General features: G+C 45.7%; 1 protein-coding gene across 6 annotated transcripts; it reads right to left on the bottom strand.

Annotated features, from left to right (window-relative positions):
• Positions 1-410: 410 nt before the first annotated feature.
• LOC126570900 (cholesterol 7-desaturase nvd) lies at positions 411-3665 on the bottom strand. 6 transcript variants are annotated; one of them, XM_050229035.1, is made up of 5 exons: positions 3624-3665; positions 2353-2715; positions 1538-2247; positions 1121-1412; positions 411-1039 (listed from the first exon to the last, which is right to left on the bottom strand). In XM_050229035.1, the coding sequence occupies exons 2-5, from the start codon at positions 2581-2583 to the stop codon at positions 878-880; spliced, it is 1395 nt and encodes a 464-aa protein (XP_050084992.1). In that variant the 5' UTR covers positions 2584-2715; positions 3624-3665; the 3' UTR covers positions 411-877. The 6 variants fall into 6 exon arrangements, with proteins under 6 accessions (XP_050084992.1, XP_050084957.1, XP_050084966.1 ...); XM_050229000.1 differs by having other exon boundaries at positions 3430-3659; XM_050229009.1 differs by having other exon boundaries at positions 3476-3659.
• Positions 3666-22669: the final 19004 nt, after the last annotated feature.

Here is a 22669-nt window from a genome sequence, read left to right as displayed (position 1 = left end):
GCACATCTTGCACACTTTTTTGACGAAGAATTGAGGCTAGAAAGATGGAAAATGGATTTTCTGCCAGCTGCTTCTTTGAACACGAACAAATGCGGTGCAACTGGAAAAACGACCAAAGTTGAATGAAAATTGGATCAAATTAATTAGTGAGACGTTATACCGTTATCGTACGGCAATTAAATGCATTTAATTATTCAAAAAGAGCGAGAATTATGCGAAAAAGGTGCAACAAATCGCGGTGCCGAGTCCGGATTCGATCCAAGTCCAGCGCGCTCTCAGGCGGCGACGATGAGCATACGAAAAAGTGAGTGCCGTGGTTTGCTGGGTATATCGATCGATTGGTTAATCACGTGCCCCCGTTCGTTTCCCGGTGGTTCAGTGAACATAATCGCAAACAACGAATCTGGCGCTTACTATTTACGCATTAAAGGTATTTATTGGTATCGTATACAAACAGGCAAACACGTACGTATGGACAGATGGAAGAGGATTATAATATACCAACTCAAACGCTGCACAAGCTAGTTTGTAAACGGTTCGCGTTAGGGCACTGGAATGCAGCGCAGGATGAAAGCAAACGCCACCTGAAGTGTCCACCAACCCCCAAACTCTGCAGTATCGTAGGGCTATATCTCCTGGTAACTGATTGATGGCTACCAATAATTACTGTTACCACTATTAATGCTATTGATACTACTACTATTACTACTACGATTACTGCTATTACTAGTTCTAGTAGGAACTAGCAGCTGCTCACGTCAATAAACAATAAAAAAGATAGGATAATGGAGCAATATCGGGACTGCGCGAGATCCGACACGATCTCTAAAAATTACATCACAGCATCGAGCTGAAGATCCCCAGCCAGCCAGCCTCGTCACCAGTCCAGCTTTTCTTTTGCCATCGCGAAGCTGACACTGTTCTCCGAGTAGAACTGACTGTACCACTTGCGGTATGCCTTTATCAGACGATCCTCCTTGATCAGCAGCGGATTTTCGATGAATTGCTTATGATTCCACACCATCATGTCGCGTTCGAACTGGAAAATAAACGTCCCAAAACAGGGATGAGCAACGATTTCCTTAGGATGATCCATTCACACACACAAGCACACACTTACCATCACACTCTCCGCCCAGATGGCAAACTTCTGGAAGATGGCGTTCCAGAGGTTACGCGGTGCGTAGAACCGATGGATAACCTTCTGCACGAGCGGTTCGACCGGTGTGACCGTCTGAAGGACGACGAACGGACCCATCCCGGTGTTCATCATGAGCTGCACGTAACCGGGGCCGATCTGTTGAGCCCGCACATCAATCTTGCCTACCTCGAGCTTGTCGAACAGCCGGAACGAGTGTACCAGATCCATCGTGGCGACGTGCGCCGGGTCTCCCTCGCCTGGGGCATTCCAGCTACAAAGAAGATAGAGAGAGAGAGAGAGAGAGAGAGAGAGAGAGAGAGAGAGAGAGAGAGAGAGAGAAAGAGAGAGCACTGTGTATGGAAAATGGAATGGGAGGGATAGCGTGGCGTGGCGTACCTGGCGTGCCAGGAGTGCATGCCGAAGTCGGCCCAGGCGGCGCGCGTGTAGCGGATGTCGCTACCGGACAGCATGTTAGGTCCGTGGACGGCGGCCAGGTGGGCCACATCGGCCCCGTTTTCCGGCACATCCTGAATGTGGCAGTTGACCAAAAACTCGTTCTTGCCATAGTACGCCCACCTGCCATCCTCGATCTCCTGCACGACACGGAACGTCCAGGGTGCCGCGTCCGGATCGGCGTGATGCCAGACGAATATGAAACCGTTCACCTCGAGCGACTCCCACTTGCGGAGCCGGGCCACCTTCGGTATGGTGCCGGTCCTGCTGTACGGAATGTTGGTGCACTGCCCGTCCTGCCCGCTGAACGTCCAGTGGTGGAACGGACACTCGATGCAATCGCCCCGGACGACACCACCGATGCCGAGGTTAGCCCCTAGATGCGGACAGTAAGCGTCGAGCACGTGGACGGTACCGGTGTACGTCCGGAAGACGGCCAGGTTCTGACCGAGACAGTCGACGGCCCGGGTCGTACCCGGTCGGAGCTCCTCCGATTCGAGCACCGCGAACCAACCGTTTGGATAGGGGGGCGGCATGCGGTCACCGATTTTGCGGAGTCGACGGGCCCGATTTACGCAGTCCACCCGCCGCCGATCGTTTCGTCCGTTGCCGGCCGCATCCAACACGTGGTTGTACCCGATGTCCGTCAGATCCTGTCAGAAGGGGAGTTAGAAAGTTTCGAACGAGAGAAGGAGGTTGATGGCGTTGGCGTTGAGTCAGCTGGTGGTGGTGGTGGTGGTGTTGATGGTGACACTTACGCGCTTCCAGACAAACGCTTGATAATAGAGCCGGTAGAAGGCGTAACCGAGGACGAGCAACAGGAGCGCGCTAGTGACGCCGGTCCAGGACAAAGTGATACCCGGTAGTCCCAGAACCGGTAGCCCACTATCGAACAGCCATGTAGCCGAAGTGTTGTTGCTCGCTTCGTTTCCGTCCTGCTGGCCTGGCACCAGGAGCCAGCGCACCAGCAGCTTTAACCGGTGCTCCATCGCCGAACCACTAAGCGTCTCCAAGCAGCGTCGCGAACCAACTGGCGTTCCCGGAACGGATGTCACCAGGGGACCTGGAGGATCGTGCTATTTGCCTTTATTCGGCTGTGGCTCGAACTCGGCTCTTCGTGTCTGTGTGTAAAGGGGTAGAAACCAGAGGGCAGAGAGCACGGAAGACGGAATCAATCAATCGTAAGAATCAAACACTCGCACGCGCAAAGGCGAAGCGGACGAAGCGATACCTAGAGGAGCTAGACAATAAAGGGTGGAGGAGAGAAACGTGAGTAACTAGAGCAAGATCAAAGCACGAGCCCAGCGCCAGAACAGAGCAGAGCAACAGAGAACCAGTAGCCAGCAGTGGAAAATGGATGAAGGAAAGTGACCAAACTCTTTGGGGAGTCTGGTCTCTAGTTCTAGTTGGTTCCACCGCCTGTCGTCGCCTGCTCACTGTCCACCACACTGGCGCAATTGAAGCCACGCACGCTTACTCCGACACACAATCACCTCCCCCCCCCCAAACGCACACACACACACACAATCACACATGAAAGATCCTTGAAGAGGCGAGCAAGAGAGTGCGAGAGAGAGAGAGAGAGAGAGAGTGAGAGAAGCAGGGCGCAGGGGACGGTTACATCGACAACACGGTTGAACGTCGATGATCGCGCGCTCTTTCACTGACCCCCTTCCCTCCCTCCGGCATCTCATTTGAATCTCGTTGAATCAATTGTACCGAGAGATGGGGCAGAGAACGAATCTCTTTCTGTTCTGTACTGGCTGAGCTGTGCATGGATCCCGGCGAAGGCCGGCCTCTGATAGTCCGTTAAAGCGATTTCGTTATTCACTCACTACTCCTTCTTCTCCTCCTGAGCATCTGCATTTGGCTCTTGTAGACCTGCGGTTTGTGGTGGCAGCTGGCTGTTCTAGAAGCACACAGCCTCACAACGGCCTGACCTCGTTGCCCTTTTGTCGCGACTCTTGACGTATCGTTCCCCTCGTGTCGCCTTGCGAGCCTCTAGCTCTAGCCGTTCGCGCGTACCAACCAGAACTGTACTGCGTGCGTACGTGCAGCCAGCACCCCCGGGCCCTAAACCCCTTCTGTTTCGCTATCTCTCTTTGCATCGAGCAACCTCGCGTGGATCACCCCCCCCCCCCCCCGACCATCCATCCTTGTCTCATAGGATTACTCATCAAAAATAGCCTACATAAATCGACAATCTATCAACGGTGGAAACGGAGAAGTGAGGAGTGGCGCTTCTTGTGCCTCAATCGATTGACCGGATGTATCATTCACTTCCTGTACGCCCGCTGCACTCCCAACCCCAACCCCAGCCACTAAATAGTGTGTGCTGGGTATGACGTCAGCAGTCCGACACCATTGTCTGGCAGTTGCTGTGAAAGTTGCCCAACGACCGGCCAACTCACCAGCAAATCCCGAAACCCGGCCCAAAAAATGCCATCTCACTGATGGCATTCGAGCGTCATAAGCGCAGCGATAGCACACCGAAAAGAGGGGTGTCGCAAGGATGGGTTGGTGGTATGGATGACGGGTAGGTAATTGCGAGCACACCTGCATGGGTAAGTTGAAATTGAGGCGAGCTTATCGCGATTGATTATAGAAGCCTCGCTGGCTCGGGCGATAACGGTAACCGACAGCAAGTGTCATCCGAAATTGGATTGACGTAACGTACGGGTGGTGGTGGTGGCGCATCATAATCAAGGTCTTTGGATCACGTGCTGCCGATAGCACATCACACACAGCCAGCGTACTGTTTCCTCCATAACAGGATAAACCTTCGGAGAGCCACTTAGATCCGGCGCTCCGACTTGGCAGGAGTCGCGGTTTTTTGTTACCACTTAATGCAACGAAATTGTAGCTGCAGTAGTAGCAGGCCCCCTGTACCTTTCCTAGTACTAGTGCACCAGGTAGTAGGCTGCGTTTGCTCGCACTTATGTCCGGACGAAAAGCGTTACGTGCACGCGCTCGAGCCCCGTGTCTTACCGATTGTCTATCGCTCAGGGGCAGCCAAAGCATCCGATTGCTAGAACCGTTACGTACGTAGTACCACGCACGGTGATCATGAAAAATCACCGCAGAGAGCTACAAAAACAATATGCTAAATAAATAATGCCTGGACTTCCATTAGAGAATTAGTCAACTACAGGGTGAGGCAAAAAAACTGCAACACATTTAAAACGCCATATATTTTTCATTTTTGTTTGGAAGTTTTTGAGTAAAACCAAAAAATGTCGGGAATTTCATAAACTTTCAGAATCAGTTCAGTTTTTTATGGTATGTTACTGTTTGGGTGAATTATGATCTTGAGACGGTAGAAGAAACCATCGCTCGTTGCCCGCAGAGTGCTTTGTGGTATTTTGGCTCATTCTTGGAGAAGCGTTTGCTAAAGCTGGTCAAAACTGTGTCATTTTTTAGGTCTAACCTTGCTCTTCAAAATACCGCAAACGGAGAAGTCCTGCGCTTTTTGCGCCCATAGATATTGACAGCCAATGAGACATGGAAATGAAGTGTGAAATGTTTCTTTACGCTAATCTCATGTCTCGGTTGCTTTGAGGGAAGGTACAGAGTCCTTTTGGAGTCTCTAGGGTTTTCGCATGAATTGTTTGCATTTCTAGGACTGCAATGAACCTTTTAATAGCTTTAGAAACATTAATTTGTTGATTTATATCGGATCCACCGAACGAAAATGTGCGAATAATGCGAAAAATTGCGTGTTATCGCATCTCAACCCATTATCAACCCGGTTTATGCGTCCTGGTGGCCAGCCGAGGGTGTAAATTATCAGCTGACTTTCCTGGAAACTAAATCCCATATTTTTTTTCGTTTAAAAACTACAGGATAACGAATGGTTTCTCATCAAAGAAAACAAAGTTCAGAATTTCATCATTTGCGGCCAAGCGAAGCAAGGCCTCTTCACGGTCTCAAGACCATAATTCATCCAAAAAGTAACATACCGTAAAAAAATAAACTGATTCTGAAAGTTAATGAAATTCCCAACATTTTTTGGTTTTATTCAATAAAATCCTAACAAAAATGAAAAATGTATGGCGTATTAACTGTGTTGCAGTTTTTTTGCCTCACCCTGTATGAGTAGAAAAATTCCATTCGAAAGATTTGTTACAAAATTTGTCCATGGTGTCAAGTTTAGTAAAGCGTGCTTGTAAGAATAGACTTTTCTTGGTGCCCATCGTAGCCACGTGCTTTTTTTTAAACACATATAAGGACGGACGAGCCGTATGTTTAATAGCCACGTGCTGGATCGTTTGAAATATACAAATCAATATTCTTTTGATAGATTATAATAGATAGATTTAACCGAAGGAGTAATCGGAGCGTAGCTGCTGTAACTTGTCCTCTTGGGTGGTACATACAGTAATTCGGTGTTCCTCAAATGAAGCACAGAGGGATATTTGAGAAAAAACCTGGCCAAAACACCATAATGCTGTTATTCGTTATAAATATGATTGATATTCGATTTAAAACCGTAAAATATAATGTTTTCTAGCAATTCCAGCATATATGAGCAATAAAACGATTTTTTTAGTCATGAATGTGCCTTTCTCTTATTTCTCTAATATTTGTAATTTCTCTTGGGGATCGCCCATTTATATCGTTTACCTTACCCAAAATATTAAATTCACTCTGGATTGCAACCATTTATCATTAGCAACGTTGCAATCATCCAGTTGATATCGCAATCCATCCATTTTCGTTTGAAATTTGCTGTTAATCTTAGAATTTCCTTGCAAACACCTTCTTCTTATCAACCTCTGAAGGTCACTCCAAAAGATGTGCTAATTTCTTCTCAGCATATTGAAATATGTCGACCAAAACCTTCTTGGAGCATTTTTTTATGTATCTGGCACAAATATCGCCAAGAAATAACTGGAAAATATTAGGTAGTCGAATAAGTCCTTTCGTATTTTGGCAATAGATGGCTTTGAAGTCGTCTATCTCCACCATTATAAATCACATTATGTCATATCATACCTCGTTGTTTTAAGGGACATTTGATGTATCATTTAATCAAAACAAAACCGAGTAGTGGGGAGTAGTGGGCAAAAAGTTATAGCTGTTTAAAGATGTGTGAAAATAGTGAAGAAATTTGCTATATTTTGATTTTTTTCTAAAAAAAAAGGGAAAAATGCCACGCAAGCCTCGAATTAAATTTGTGATGTTTAGGGGGACGATGCTGAATCAGTTCGTGTAGCATAACGATGGTTCGCTCGCTTCCGTTCCGAAAATTTGGATGTGAAAGATGCACCTTGCTCTAATCGACCTATCGTTGCTAAAGTCGATGAAATTATTGAAAGGATAGACCAGGATCGTCACATAAGCAGCCGTGACATCGCTAAGGAACTAAACATTCACTATAAAACGGTTTTGAGCCGTTTAAAAAAGGGTGGCTACAAAAAAAAAGCTCGATTTTTGGATACCGCATGAATTGTCAGCGAAAAATTTATTGGACCGAATAACATCTGCGATTCTTTGCTGAAACGAAATGAAATAGAACCGTTTCTGAAGCGAATGGTAACAGGAGATGAAAAGTGGATCAAATACGACAATAACGTGCGAAAAAGATCATGGTGCAAGAATGCAGAAGCTACACAAACAGTCCCAAAGCCAGGATTGACGCCGCGGAAGGTTATGCTGTGTGTTTGGTGTCAGCAAGGCAAAATTGGAACTCACAAAACAAAAAATATGTTCGGGAGTTTTGACCACATTTTGGGCGCAAATACCCCTCTGTGTGACGGTATGGGACACGAAAATAACAACAAGACACCAGAGTTCTGGAGAGTCAATATCGCCATTGATTAATTTAAACATAAACATGGCCTGCGCTACCTTGCCCCCATGGCCGAAATCACTTGCTTTGAGCTTGATAGCTTGAATAATCTTTTTTTAAGAATTCTGTAAGTGAGAGATGGTCGATCAAGGTTGTGACAAAAGTAAAAGCCCACCATGTCCCTACAAACCAGCCGAGACACCTTTTCGTATGCCGTGTGTAGGAGTGAGCGCGACTTCCGATGAAACAGCGCTATACGGGCACTCAATCGAGCGGCTGTGAGCGCATCTCGCGTTGAAGCGCGAATGAGATGGCTGATGAGACGGAAATACTTTGAGCCGTGTTCATCGTCGCCGCCTGAGAGCGCGCCGGACTTAGATCGAATCCGGACTCGGCACCGCGATTTGATGTATCTTTTTTCGCATAATTGTGGTACTTTCTGAATAAATAAATGCATTTAATTGCCGTACGATAATCGTAAAACGTCTCACGAATTAATTTGACCCAATTTTCAGTCAACTTTGGCCGTTTTTCCAGTTGCACCACAGCTGTTCCTATTCAACGGGAACAGCCGGGAGAACATACATTTTCCCACGAACGACGAAGGACAGAACTGTCTTTCTCAACATAAAATAAACGGGAATGATGATCGCTTTTCCGCACCGTTTTCCACGGTTGTAACGAAGCAGAATGATCATCCCACCTTCTCTATAAAGGTGCCGCAGGTGTTACGATGAAGCACACAGATCCAGATACGAAAACCGTGGAAGAAAAGGGTATCATCGGCCGAGCTAAGCGATGATAAAAATGCTGCACGATCTCCGCCCACGCCAGCAAGGAAGGACGCGCGTGTTCCTTGCGAGGGCGATCGCTGCCAAGCCTCTCGAGATCACAAGAAACGAAAGGGTTAAAGTGGAGCTGACTAAAACAAATGGATACTTTTGCTTGCTTGCGCAGTTGCCTAATCAGAAAGGAACAGGATAACAATAGCAGAACAATTGGCAACAGCAACCGGTGGCCAGTACGAAGTCAACACAAACTGCGCAGAATGTTCCAACATTAAAGGGGGGTGGGGTTGGCAGCGAAGAGGGCGTGTTCCCCAGCATAAGGATGTGAACTACGCGTTGGTGATAAGCATCGAAAAGGGCGGTCGTCGTTGCAACCAGAACCAGAAGAAACGGATCTCAAATTGATCGTGTTGTGGGTGGAGATCGCACTACGTTTTACCACTGCATGTCCTCTTCGTTTCCTGGCATAAATGAGGTCAAATATGGTTGAATAATCAAGCAAAACGTATATGATTTGTTCACGTACATCGTGCAAACTTGTTTAATGAAAGAATGAGGCTTGAAACAGAATAATTCAAATTCTGCCGTCTGTTTCTTAGCTGTGGTGCAACGGGAAAAACGTCCAAAGTTAATGGAAAATTTAAAACAAATCAATTCGCGACAGGCTCTGCCATAGTCGTACGAAAATTAGAAGTAATAATTTTCGTGTTTAACAGGCACAAGAATGCCTGTTAAACACGAAAATTATGCGGAAAAAGGCGAATCAAATCGTGGTGTCTAATCCTGGTTCGATTCAAATCTGCATTCGTATCCTGATCTGTACCCTTAGCGGCAACGTCTGCGGCATTTTAATTGATGAAAAATATGCTCACGAACGGCTGATATTTGTGCATAAAACGTCGCATGTGCCGTGTTCGTGGCAGAATCCTCGATAAGTTATTGAATAGAGTACAGCACATTCGTCCCTGCTGGCGCAAAAAAGAGGCACAAAAAAGTGCATCAATCCAGTTGCATATTTGGCAAAGCAATTGGTGACAACATGAGTCGAAGAAGTTTTCGTGAATAATCGACTTGAACGTCTTAATTCAACCGCAATATTAATTCGTAAGAGAATAATCAATTCGAAAATGGAACGAACTCCAGCTTACATTCCGTCTTTTGGGGCCAATAGTTTTTGAATTTTTTATGCAATTGATCGGCGCGGTTCGTGCGTATTGGCAGGTGATACGTGACACGTGATTTTCGTTCCGCATAATGTTTGTTTTCCATAAAAACCAATGCGAATCATTTTTTAAAAAGTTGAAAATGTCTCGGTGACATTATTAACAATTAAAAAAACATACATTTTTTGTCACTGCACACGGTCTTGGATAGCCGTATTGATCTAGCGTTTGAGATCAGGTGATCATCAATAAACCAGTTAGTTCAGTGCGTAGCGCGTTCGACTTTCCCATCTCTATCATCTCCTCCGCATCAAGTCCCCATCGTTCACGTTCCTTCATCCCCTACAAACCAGCCGAGACACTTTCAGTTGTGCCATAAGGAGTCCGAGAGAAGTGGGAGTCATGTGGGCTATAGCACAACAGTTGCACTATGTTATACCTCAACCTGAGATGGGCTATAGCACCATTGAAAAATACAACAAAATAGCATACTTGTAGGCGATTTACCCATACTTTTTTCAAAATCTCAAAAATCAAAAAGGAAAATGACCAAAAATGAACATCGTCGCTCATTTTCGGGATCGACGTTTTCTCTCCTTGCCCCCCCGCTCCACTCCGTTCTCATTTTCGGTCTTCATCGTGTCGTCGTGGTATGTCGTGATGTGTGATTGTCAGAGTTGTGTGTATGTGGATGAAGGAACGTGAACGATGGGGACTTGATGCGGAGGAGATGATAGAGATGGGAAAGTCGAACGCGCTACGCACTGAACTAACTGGTTTATTGATGATCACCTGATCTCAAACGCTAGATCAATACGGCTATCCAAGACCGTGTGCAGTGACAAAAAATGTATGTTTTTTTAATTGTTAATAATGTCACCGAGACATTTTCAACTTTTTAAAAAATGATTCGCATTGGTTTTTATGGAAAACAAACATTATGCGGAACGAAAATCACGTGTCACGTATCACCTGCCAATACGCACGAACCGCGCCGATCAATTGCATAAAAAATTCAAAAACTATTGGCCCCAAAAGACGGAATGTAAGCTGGAGTTCGTTCCATTTTCGAATTGATTATTCTCTTACGAATTAATATTGCGGTTGAATTAAGACGTTCAAGTCGATTATTCACGAAAACTTCTTCGACTCATGTTGTCACCAATTGCTTTGCCAAATATGCAACTGGATTGATGCACTTTTTTGTGCCTCTTTTTTGCGCCAGCAGGGACGAATGTGCTGTACTCTATTCAATAACTTATCGAGGATTCTGCCACGAACACGGCACATGCGACGTTTTATGCACAAATATCAGCCGTTCGTGAGCATATTTTTCATCAATTAAAATGCCGCAGACGTTGCCGCTAAGGGTACAGATCAGGATACGAATGCAGATTTGAATCGAACCAGGATTAGACACCACGATTTGATTCGCCTTTTTCCGCATAATTTTCGTGTTTAACAGGCATTCTTGTGCCTGTTAAACACGAAAATTATTACTTCTAATTTTCGTACGACTATGGCAGAGCCTGTCGCGAATTGATTTGTTTTAAATTTTCCATTAACTTTGGACGTTTTTCCCGTTGCACCACAGCTAAGAAACAGACGGCAGAATTTGAATTATTCTGTTTCAAGCCTCATTCTTTCATTAAACAAGTTTGCACGATGTACGTGAACAAATCATATACGTTTTGCTTGATTATTCAACCATATTTGACCTCATTTATGCCAGGAAACGAAGAGGACATGCAGTGGTAAAACGTAGTGCGATCTCCACCCACAACACGATCAATTTGAGATCCGTTTCTTCTGGTTCTGGTTGCAACGACGACCGCCCTTTTCGATGCTTATCACCAACGCGTAGTTCACATCCTTATGCTGGGGAACACGCCCTCTTCGCTGCCAACCCCACCCCCCTTTAATGTTGGAACATTCTGCGCAGTTTGTGTTGACTTCGTACTGGCCACCGGTTGCTGTTGCCAATTGTTCTGCTATTGTTATCCTGTTCCTTTCTGATTAGGCAACTGCGCAAGCAAGCAAAAGTATCCATTTGTTTTAGTCAGCTCCACTTCAACCCTTTCGTTTCTTGTGATCTCGAGAGGCTTGGCAGCGATCGCCCTCGCAAGTGACACGCGCATCCTTCCTTGCTGGCGTGGGCGGAGATCGCGCTGCATTTTTATCATTGCTTAGCTCGGCCGATGATACCCTTTTCTTCCACGGTTTTCGTATCTGGATCTGTGTGCTTCATCGTAACACCTGCGGCACCTTTGTAGAGAAGGTGGGATGATCATTCTGCTTCGTTACAACCGTGGAAAACGGTGCGGAAAAGCGATCATCATTCCCGTTTATTTTATGTAGAGAAAGACGGTTCTGTCCTTCGTCGTTTCGGGGCATAAATGCAGGTAAATGCACTTGCATAATCAAGCAAAAAGTGCATCATTTGTGCATGCACATCTTCCACACTTGTTTGACAAAGGGACGAGGCTAGAAACGTGGGAAAATGTATGTTCTACCGGCTGTTCCCGTTGAATAGGAACGGCTGCGGTGCAACAGGAAAAACGGCCAAAGTTGACTGAAAATTGGGCCAATTTAATTCGTGAAACGTCGTACTATTATCGTACGATAATAAGATGCATATACTTATTCAAAAAGTGCGACAATTATGCGAAAAAAGGTGCATCAAAAATCAGTGCCGAGTCCGGCGCGCTCTCAGGCGGCGACGATGAACGCGGCTCAAAGTATTTCCGTTTCATCAGCCATCTCATTCGTGCTTCATCGCGAGATGCGCTCACAGTTGCTCGATTATAGCGCTGTTTCATCGGAAGTCGCGCTCACTCCTACACACGGCATACGAAAAGGTGTCTCGGCTGGTTTGTAGGGCACGTAGGTGGAAAACTCATGACCAGGACCAGGGTTCAAGTCCCTGCCCCATGCGTAGTAGATCAGGCGAGTAGGCTAAATACACTCGGAAGTGGAGGAGCTAGAAACGGGCAGCACCGCATAAAAGCAACCGTAATTAGGAACAGGAATAGAAGCCGCACTAACAACAGTTGTTAAAACAGCTACCGAGCATCGTCTCTATCAATAAGGTAAATAGACCCACCTAATAGCCTTAAAAGCGTACCAGCTTGAAGATCGTCTCTTCAAGACGATCCACAAGGAGCTGTAAGTGGGGGGGCATGTAGCGACCCTACCCTCCTTTACCCACCTCTTCAGCCATCAATTTCGGTCGCTCCAAACGGAAGCGCCACTGTTTCATACTTTCGAAGATAGGCCGATGCAATTGATCCAACCAACGCCCGAAAATCGGTCAAGGAACACACCTGTGCGAAACATGCCCGACGTAGGCTGATGCGATCGATCCACAAGCACCTGCAAATAGGCCAAGAACGTACACCTACGTTACAGGTGGAGACCACAGCTGAACGGTAGAAACCTGCGTGGTCAGCATCAGTATCGTGAAGCCCAGCCTACCTCTAAGAAAGTGCTACGCAGCATATTTGACACCGCTCGTAAGTAGGTCAACGCCGAGCCCAAGTCAGCTGCGCATCCGAAGAGGAAAGATGATGCCTCGCCACGGCAACATGAACAGGATGGCACGAGCGCATGGATGACATAACCGGCGCTAGGATATGGGAGACATAGCACGCGACCTGTGGGAGGCTTATGTTACCACTACATCGGTCAGAGACGAGCCTCTCCGAACCACCGAAGATCACCGAAGATCCTCGACAGGCCACGGATCGCGCAAGATCATTCAATTATTGCATCAGCCGAATTATGTACAAATTTACCTAAAGGCAGGAATACACGAAGCGTAAACTCTCGTATAAACTCAGAATGTAATGCCAAAAAGTTTACGCTTCGTGTGGCAGGCATAATCGCATAAAAGTTTATACTGAAACGTCAACTGCAATTACAATCGTGCATCTGCAATTACACTATGCTATTACATCAATTACATGTGTTTCTGGCCACAAAAAACATAAATCGACGTGATAAGTTGATTTCCGAACATCTTTTTATATATTTTAAGATGTTAGTTGCTGTATTAGCGATTGTAGAACGTTCAATTCTTTATAACGCTACGCTTCATGTTGGTGCAGAGTTTACGCTTGCTTTTACGCTCGGATTTACGCTCCGCGGGCCTATAATCTTTTTGACATAAGTATAATCTTTTTGGCATTACACTCTGAGTTTATACGAGAGTTTACGCTTCATGTATCGCCGGCTTAAGGACGACAGATCGATCAATTATTGCATCAGCCTAATTACCCAAATTTAACTAAAGACGAAACACGGCGAAGGGAATGGGGAAGAGGTCGGAAGGGAACGGTTACGTAACATTAAGAACTAGAATTAGGGCTATAAAAGACCGTAGATTTTAATAAATCATTGAGTTGTATTTTGGACGCGAACCCAGCTGGTCTTTGGTCTCCTCCTCCGCCACCATTCCAGGTAAGAGCTCTTCAGCCCCCCCGCCCCGCCTCTTGATCCGCTAGAGAACCCCACCCGCGGTAATTCTCTCTTGGACACCAATTGGCACTCACGGGCAACCGACTAGCCTCCCTACTATCGGGGACGGTTTTTATAGTCAGGGCAGATTAGCTCGCGGAACCAACATTTCTGGTTCGCGCTCCTCGGCCACCGCTCAGCCTTTTGATCCGAAGAGTACACGACTCGTGGCACTGCTCTTCCGGACACCAATTGGCATACTCGGGCGACTGATTAGCCTCCCCACTAGCGGGGATGGTTCTATAATCAGGGCAATCTTCTCCTGGTGACAGCCTGCTAGTATAAGTGAAACGCCATTGACCACTCCGCCATAGCAGCTGGCGGACTTTTCCAGTTCGCACATGAGCAGGTCCAGCCTAACCACAGGTTTGGCCGCTTCACGAGAATGCTTTCGCCCGTGTAGAAACTGAGAATACAGCGAGCCCAAAGTGTCTATAGGAAACAGGTGAAGTCATACCGAACAAAATCGCTCGCGACGATTAGAAAAATGAATGAAAAAAACTGACAGTTCGTGTCTATGTTTTGGTTGCGTTGGAGACGCTGTATTCGCTTTGAGAAGTAAGAAATCCGTAAAGAAAGTTAAAGTTTGTTCAGTTTTTCAGTGCTCTGATTGTTCTACATTGGTGGTTTTAAGATGCCTTATAGATTTTGCGTAGCTCCGTTTTGCAAACTCTATCCTTATCACTCATCCTTTGGATGCGCCTCGCGATTGGCAAACGATCTGCCGAGCCAGCGTTCTTATATGATGAACAAAGCGCGCTGTAGCTGCCTTTATTCGGACAGAAGAACCCACTCCTTCTCCTTGCTGCTCCGTGTTCGGAACAAGCGAAGAGGTTTCACCTTCGCCGGATCTCTGGTCGGACACGCGACAACACCCTCCTTTGGATGCACTGAGCATGTAGCGCTGATGTGATTGTCCATCACTCTCCGATCGTCTCCGTCCTTTTGTCCTTTAACCAATAGTCTAAGCCGACAGTGACCGGCTGGAAGCCGGATCCGGGCCTTTTCCACTCGTTTCAGAATCAGAGATAGCCGGCGTATTCGGCACCTGCTGACACGTTGTTAGCCACAGCGGGGCTGCTCGTTTGTTCTAAAATTAGAAAATGTATCATTTAAACGAGCAAAAGTAGATAATATACCTGATAAAACCATTGCACTTTTTCGGAATCAAACGCACGCTGGTTTGGTGATGAACGTAAACAAGCCACGAAATGTCAAAAAAACAAAAAAAAGCAAAACAGAAAAAAAAGTGCTATGACTTCACCTGTTTCCTATAGACACTTTGAGCGAGCCTGAGGCTCAGCTGAGCTACCTGTCAAACTATCTGTCATTGCCTGTTATTTTGACAGCAAACCGATTCTCGGGCCAGGCTCAGCTAAATTGAGGAAATTCTTGAACCTGAGAATCGTTTCACCGTCTAGAGGCGCTGTGAGAAGAGACTGAGAATTGAGACTGTCAAATCCATACAAATCCGAATCGAGAATGCTTTCGCTCGTCTAGAAACAGAGAATAAAGCGACCCTGAGGCTCAGCTGAGCTACCTGTTAAACTATCTGTCATTGCCTGTTATTTTGACAGCAAAGCGTTTCCCGGGCCAGGCTCGGGCCAGGCTTAGCTCAATTGAGCAAATTCTTGAGCCTGAAGTTGCGTCTAAACGAGAGCGAATGTTCAGCGAATGGTTCGCGACGACGTGTATTTTTACGTCATCCCCATACAAATACGCGAAAACTTGATCGCGAACACATGAATGCTCGTGTAGGGAGCGAAAGCATCGCGAACGAACGAACACTGCTGTCAAAGCTGTCATTTCGTATTAAAAACCCTCTGGCGGAGCTCTGTCGAAGAACACACGTCTTCGCGAAGACTTTTGCTCAGAGTGAGCACAAATCGTCGCGATACATTCGTTTGTCGTGTAGAAGCAATATGAGAATCGTTTCACCGTCTAGAGGCGCTGTGACGTGTGGGATTGGAGCAGTGAACGTTCGAAATTTGGCAAATTTAAAACAACAGGATATAAACGCAACTTAAAAAAACGGTTGAAAAAGCTCGACTTTTTTAAAAAATTGTAAAAAAGAAAAAAGCTATTCCCGTCAACTTTGAAGCTCGACGGTTCTCTTTCTCTTTCTGTCTCACTCACACACACACACACCTCTCCCTCCCGCTCTAGCCCTTAGTCCGTTCTCGTTTCGCCGTCGTGGTATGTCGTGATGTGTGGTTGTCTGAGTTGTGTGTATGTGGATGAAGGATTGTGAATGATGAGACGTGATGTGAAGGAGATGATAGGATTTGGGATGGGAAAGTCGAACACGCTACGCACTGAACTAAACTGAACTGAACGAAAATCACTTGATCACAAACGCTACATCAATACGGCTAACCGTGACCGTGCGTTTTCGCAAGAAATTAAAGTTTTTTCTAAAGTTAATTATGTCACAGAGACGTCTTCGTCGTCTTCATAATGAATCACACTGATTTTAATAGAAAGTTGCCACGACAGGTACAAATCGGGATATGAAAGCAAATTTGACATCGCGATTTGATTCGCCTTTTTCGCATAATTCTCGTGTTTTACCGTGCTTCTAATGCTTCTAATTTTCGTGCGATAATGGCAGACCTTGTCACGAATTGATTTTTTATAATTTTCTCTTAACTTTGGATGTTTTTCCTGTTGCACTACAGCTAAGAAACAGCCAGCAGCACTTGCATGTTTCTGTGTTTCAAGCCTCATTCTTTCGTTAAACAAGTTTGTACGATGTACATGTTCAAATCGTATACTTTTTGCTTAATTATTCAACCACTAATTTGACTACATTTATGCCAGGAAACGAAGAGGACACGCAGTGGTAAAACGCAGTGCGATCTCCGCCCACAACACAAGATCAATTCGCGATCCCTTTCTTGTGGTTCTGGTTGCAACGAACACCTTCATTTTCAGTGCTTATCACCACCGCGTAGTTCACATCCTTATGCTGGCGAACACGCCCTCCTCACTATCAACTCCACCCCCTTTAATGTTGGAACATTCTGCGCAGTTTGTGTTGGCTTCGTACTGGCCACCGGATGCTCTGGCCGACTGTTCTGCTATTGTAATGCTGTTCCTTTCTCATTAGGCAATTGCGCTAGCAAAAGTATCTATTTGTTTTAGTCAGCTCCACTTTAACCCTTTCGTTTCTTGTGATCTCAAGAGGCTTGGCAGCGATCGCCCTCGCAAGGGACACGCGCGTCCTTCCTTGCTGGCGTGGGGGGAGATCGCGCTGCATTTTTATCATCGCTTAGCTCGGCCGATGATACCCTTTTCTTCCACGGTTTTCGTATCTGGATCTGTGTGCTTCATCGTAACACCTGCGGCACCTTTATAGAGAAGGTGGAATGATCATTCTGCTTCGTTACAACCGTGGAAAACGGTGCGGAAAAGCGATCATCATTCCCGTTTATTTTATGTAGAGAAAGACAGTTCTGTCCTTCGTCGTTTCGGGGCATGAATGCAGGTAAATCCACTTGCATAATCAAGCAAAAATTGTATCATTTGTACATGTAAATCTTCTACACTTGTTTGATTAAGGAATGGGACTAGAAAAATTGGAATGTGCATGTTCCACCGACTGTTCCTTTGAACACGAACAGTTGCGGTGCAACAGGAAAAACGGCCAAAGTTCGGGTGAAAATTGGATCAAATTAATTTTTTAGACGTTGTACCATTATCGTAAGACAATTAGATGCATTTATTTATTCGAAAAGAGCGATAATTATGCGAAAAAAAATGCATCAAATCGCGGTGCCGAGATCCAAGTCCGGCGCGTTTTCAGGAGGCGACGATGAACACGTCTCAAAGTATTTCCGTCTCATCGACCATCTCTTTCGCGCTCATACGCAAAAGTTCTCGCTGAGGCTTTTGAATAGTGCTGTTTCATCGGAAGTCGCGCTCACTCTTACAGTGAGCATACGAAAAAGTGAGTGCCGTGGTTTGCTGGGTTGTTGGAATAGAAAAAAGAGACAGAGCAACCTCGACCCGAATTCGGCTAAGTCCCGATCGCGGGCAGTCGAAAAGTTTCTAAGTCCCGGGACGTACGCTCTCCGCTACCGGCAAAGTGCAAGTGCTTGAAAGTGTTAGGAAAGTGATTGTAATACTGTAGAGTAAAGTGGCGCAAGAGTGCGCACTTAACTTTTAACTCGCTGTATTTCTCTAAGGAAAGAAGTGTTCGTCCTGTTAGCTAAACCAAATGGAAGAATGGGTCTATAGCTTAAAATTTTGGAACAAAAGTTTTTGATCGTACTCATATATCTTGTTAAAAATGCATATTAAGCAAAAATAAAAAATGCGCACTCTTGCCCCACCAGTGGAGCAAGAGTGCGCATTGGGTGAGGCAAGAGTGCGCATACAAAATCAAACCTCATCGATGTTCAAAACTGGTCGGAGTGTCTAGAGTGAATATTAGCCATTATTGAAGAAATCATTCATTTATTTCATAAAAAAATGCTTTTTTCTAATAAAAATTCGGTAAAACGGGTCGACTGCCCCGTGAACTTTTTTATCGTTTATGTTTCATTTTCCCAGGCAAAATTCATTTTAATTAACGGTAAAACTGTACGACAGCCCCCGTGAATTTTTTTGTCGTTTATGTTTCATTTTCCCGGACGAAATTCATTTTAATTAACGCTCAGCTTTCAACCACCCCTTATAAACGTCATGAAAACGGTAAAATTTAAAAAGATAGAAAGAGAGGCAACTATGAACGAAAGAAAGAGAGCATACTTATCGATCAGCTGTTTCCTGTCAAACGTACGAAACGATAAAAATGCAGAAATAGCATGGCGCATGCGTAAGTCACTAGAGTGAAAGAGATAGTTATATTCCGCTATGCCGTCCCGAGGCAACATGGCCGGTTTGTTGGTAAACAAAACAACGCCATCTGGCGGTCGCTGTGATGGCCTCTGCAGATAGCGTTGATTTATTTGCCCCCCGTTTGAATCGGCGGTTGGCGCGTGTGCCCAATGAACCATGGTTTCTCGCTCAGCGCTCAGCCATGTCGTCGCACACGGCTGGCCGGTTGCTAGCGCACTCGTGGCGCGTCCTCCGCTGGCCAGCTGGCTACCCTGCACCGACCGCTCCGCGACACCTAAGACATCTGGACAGCATTTTCAGGCTCCAGGTCATGGACATTGCCAGGTGCGGAGTTTGACTGGGGCGGTACATCTCCAAAACGATAACGGAGGTGTCCAAAGGTCAGCTCAGTGTGGACAGAAACCACACGCTGAGCATAAGGACAAAAGCTGGCTTGATCTCGACAATTTATACGTCGTGCATGGTGTTGCATGTCCGTTAGTTTGAAATTTGAATTTTCAAAACGAATTCGCCTCTACTTTCAATTCGCCTTGGTAACCTATAGCTGTGCCTTTCTTTCAAAGGTTGGCCTTTCTCTTTCTGGCGCATTGGCTAGGTAGGAAATCGGCAACCCTGCTAAAATGGTTGCCAATTTATACTGGCGAAATCCCACAATGACAGTTAAGCGGAGAGTTCACGGGGGCAGTCGACCCGTTTTACCAAAAATTCATAAAGCCGGCGATACATGAAGCGTAAACTCTCGTATAAACTCAGAATGTAATGCCAAAAAGTTTACGCTTCGTGTGGCAAGCATAATCGCATAAAAGTTTATACCGAAACGTCAACTGCAATTACACTATGCTATCACATCAATTACATGTGTTTCTGACCATAAAAAACATAAATCGACATAAAAACATCGAGATAAGTTGATTTCTGAACATCTTTTTATATATTTTAAGATGTTTTTACTGTATATTAGCGATTGTAGAACATTCAATTCTTTATAACGCTACGCTTCATGTTGGTGCTGTGTTTACGCTTGCTTTTACGCTCGGATTTACGCTCCGCGGGCCTATAATCTTTTTGACATAAGTATAATCTTTTTGGCATTACACTCTGAGTTTATACGAGAGTTTACGCTTCGTGTATTCCTACCTTAAAGCCGGCGATACATGAAGCGTAAACTCTCGTATAAACTCAGAATGTAATGCCAAAAAGTTTACGCTTCGTGTGGCAGGCATAATCGCATAAAAGTTTATACCGAAACGTCAAATGCAATTACATTCGGGCACCTGCAATTACATCATGCAATTACATTGAATTACATGTGTTTTTAGCCACAAAAAACATAAATCGACAAGATAAGTTGATTTCTGAACATCTTTTTATATATTTAAAGATATTTTTACTGTATATTAGCGATTGTAGAACATTCAATTCTTTATAACGCTACGCTTCATGTTGGTGCTGTGTTTACGCTTGCTTTTACGCTCGGATTTACGCTCCGCGGACCTATAATCTTTTTGACATAAGTATAATCTTTTTGGCATTACACTCTGAGTTTATACGAGAGTTTACGCTTCGTGTATTCCTACCTTAACAATTTTCAATTCAATTTAATTCAAATATCTTTTGCGGATGTTTTCGCGTTCATAGGCACAATTCAACACACTCTGAAAGCATTCTCGACATTTTTTAGGCAAAAGAACAACCACAACACTCTTGCGCTCTGCGCACTCTTGCCCCACTACTGCTGAGCACTCTTGCCCCATAGTGCCGTTTTAAGAAAAATGGTAAAATACCAACATATCAGTCCGTATTCCGGAATGAAGTTTTCACCATTTGATTCTACATTAATTAAGGAGTCTTTGTGACCCTGATGATGATTTGTGATGTAGCCTAGCATGAGAAAATGTAAACGAAATGAGAGATTGTTTTCAAAAAAACATTAATTAATATGCAAATTGCGAAAACTACAACTTACTACATTTCTTTGTTGTTATTTATCTAATCAAAAAGAAAAAACTCGTATGAACAAGCCACTACATGACCTTTCAAACAAGTACAGTGTTGTTAGTTTCAGTGCTACCGTTTTCTAGAAATGGCTGGTGCGCACTCTTGCCCCACTTTACTCTAGGTGTTGACTGCAATGCGCGCTCTTTTTGTTTTGCATGTACCCGAGCACCCAACATCACGCCGAGCAGGAAGAGCGAAGAGTACGACGCCACCACCACCAACAGCAACGCATTGAAATGACGTCACAAAATGACGACGTCATACATGTGTGACGTCAGCAAGAAGGGGCAAACCGAGAAATAGAAAAATAAACGCCACCGCCATTGCGCGATGGCTGATCGACCAATCAAAGCGTAGTTCATTTTGGATGAACAGGGTACAAAAAAGAAAGAATGAAAGGGGGCTATAGGAGAGAGGGAGATCCCAGTTGGCAATTTGAAGCGCTCGGCTTACCCCTCTGCCTGCGACGTAGCGGGATGAAGGCTGCGGCGGCTGAGAAAGAAGCCCCCTCTGCCTGCGACGCGGTCGAGGAAGAGGCGAGCGCGACGCTCACTATGAAACCGCTCGTAGGCAGCGGGGAAAAGAGCGGAAGAAACCGCGGGGGGAGGAGGTTTCGTGCGCGAGCTTGTGGAGCGCGGCTGCGGCGGAGGAAGGGCGGAATGGGAAGAGAAGAAGGGGGAACGAAAACGAACGCGAGCTTGTGGGTTTCAATTACGCGGAGAGGGAAGGGCGGCAAGGGCAGAAGGGCGAAGCGAACGCGAGTGTGTTCAAGACTGACGGCAGCGCGAAAGTAAGAGGAATAGCAAAAAGAGACGGAGCAATCTCGAGCAAAATTCGACTAAATCCCGATCGCGGGCAGTCGGAAATTTTCTTAGTCCCGGGACGCACGCTCTACGACGGGGGCAAAGTGCAAGTGCAGAAAAGTGTTACCAAGGTGTTGACGATAATCCACACGCAAGGTAAGCCAAGCTGGCGTTGTAAGGTGCACTGCAAAAGGTGAAACACTTTTGGATTTTTCTCTTCCTTTTCTGCATGTACCCGAGCATTGTGATCAGCGTACGCGCACCCAACATCAGGCCGAGCAGGAAAGTTCTCGATCGCAGCCCGGATCACGCCACCACAACGACGCCTTCAAGCAGTGAAGAGTACGACGCCACCACCACCAACAGCAACGCAGAAAAATGACGTCACAAAATGACGACGTCATATACGTGTGACGTCAGCAAAAAGAAATAGAAAAATAAACGCCACCGCCATTGGGCGGTAGCTCATCGACCAATCGCAGCGTAGTTCATTTGGGGGGGGGGGGGGGGGGGGGGCACACGAGAGCACACGAAGGTGGGCTGCGTTCGGGTTTCACGAAAGTTGGTTCTTGGGTGCCTTGGCCCCTTGTTTCTCGGTTGGGACTGGGGAAGACGATTTGTATTGACTCGCTTATATGCCAGAACCAACCAAGTCCCATCTTAGAAACAACTTTTCTATAGTGAGAAAACTCACTGCGAACTGGGATAAACATAGGCCACGCCTCCGAATGGCTCTGGTCTCCGTTGTATGTGGCCTTTCTGGTCCCGCTCTGGTCCTTCGGGTTATTTGCCATAAGGTCACTGTTCCGGGGACCAGCGCGGGACCACAGCGGGACCAGAGATTTCTATAGTGAGAATTCTTCTCACTGTTCTCTGGGGAATAGACCGCGAAATTTTTCTATAGTGAGAAGACCTTCTCACTGCACACTGGGTAAAGCAGCAGGACATTATTAACGGTCCAATTTACATACATTCAGGGGCATGGTGTGAAATTTGGAATTTGTTAATGCTGTTTTTTCTAGACGGGAGCCCTTGGTTATCGTTCGCGATATTTTTTATCGAAATCTATTGCATTTTACGAATCTTTTTGGCAAGTTAAAAGTAAAAATTATTTTTATCGCATGAGATCGGCCGATCAAGATCACAGCGTGTAAACGCCCCATTAGATTGAATTT

Source organism: Anopheles aquasalis, chromosome X, assembly GCF_943734665.1.
Source record: "Anopheles aquasalis chromosome X, idAnoAquaMG_Q_19, whole genome shotgun sequence".
Lineage (NCBI taxonomy): Eukaryota > Metazoa > Arthropoda > Insecta > Diptera > Culicidae > Anopheles > Anopheles aquasalis.
This window is presented reverse-complemented; position numbering and strand designations above follow the sequence as displayed.

What these genes read in the sequence shown, in the direction of transcription:
- LOC126570900 (XM_050229035.1), bottom strand. Translation starts at nt 2,583, where the DNA reads ATGGAGCACCGGTTAAAGCTGCTGGTGCGCTGGCTCCTGGTGCCAGGC. An exon ending in AAGCGTTTGTCTGGAAGCGC is followed by an intron (nt 2,248 to 2,352) that starts GTAAGTGTCACC and finishes CCCTTCTGACAG; the next exon opens with GATCTGACGGACATCGGGTA. An exon ending in ATGCACTCCTGGCACGCCAG is followed by an intron (nt 1,413 to 1,537) that starts GTACGCCACGCC and finishes TCTTCTTTGTAG; the next exon opens with CTGGAATGCCCCAGGCGAGG.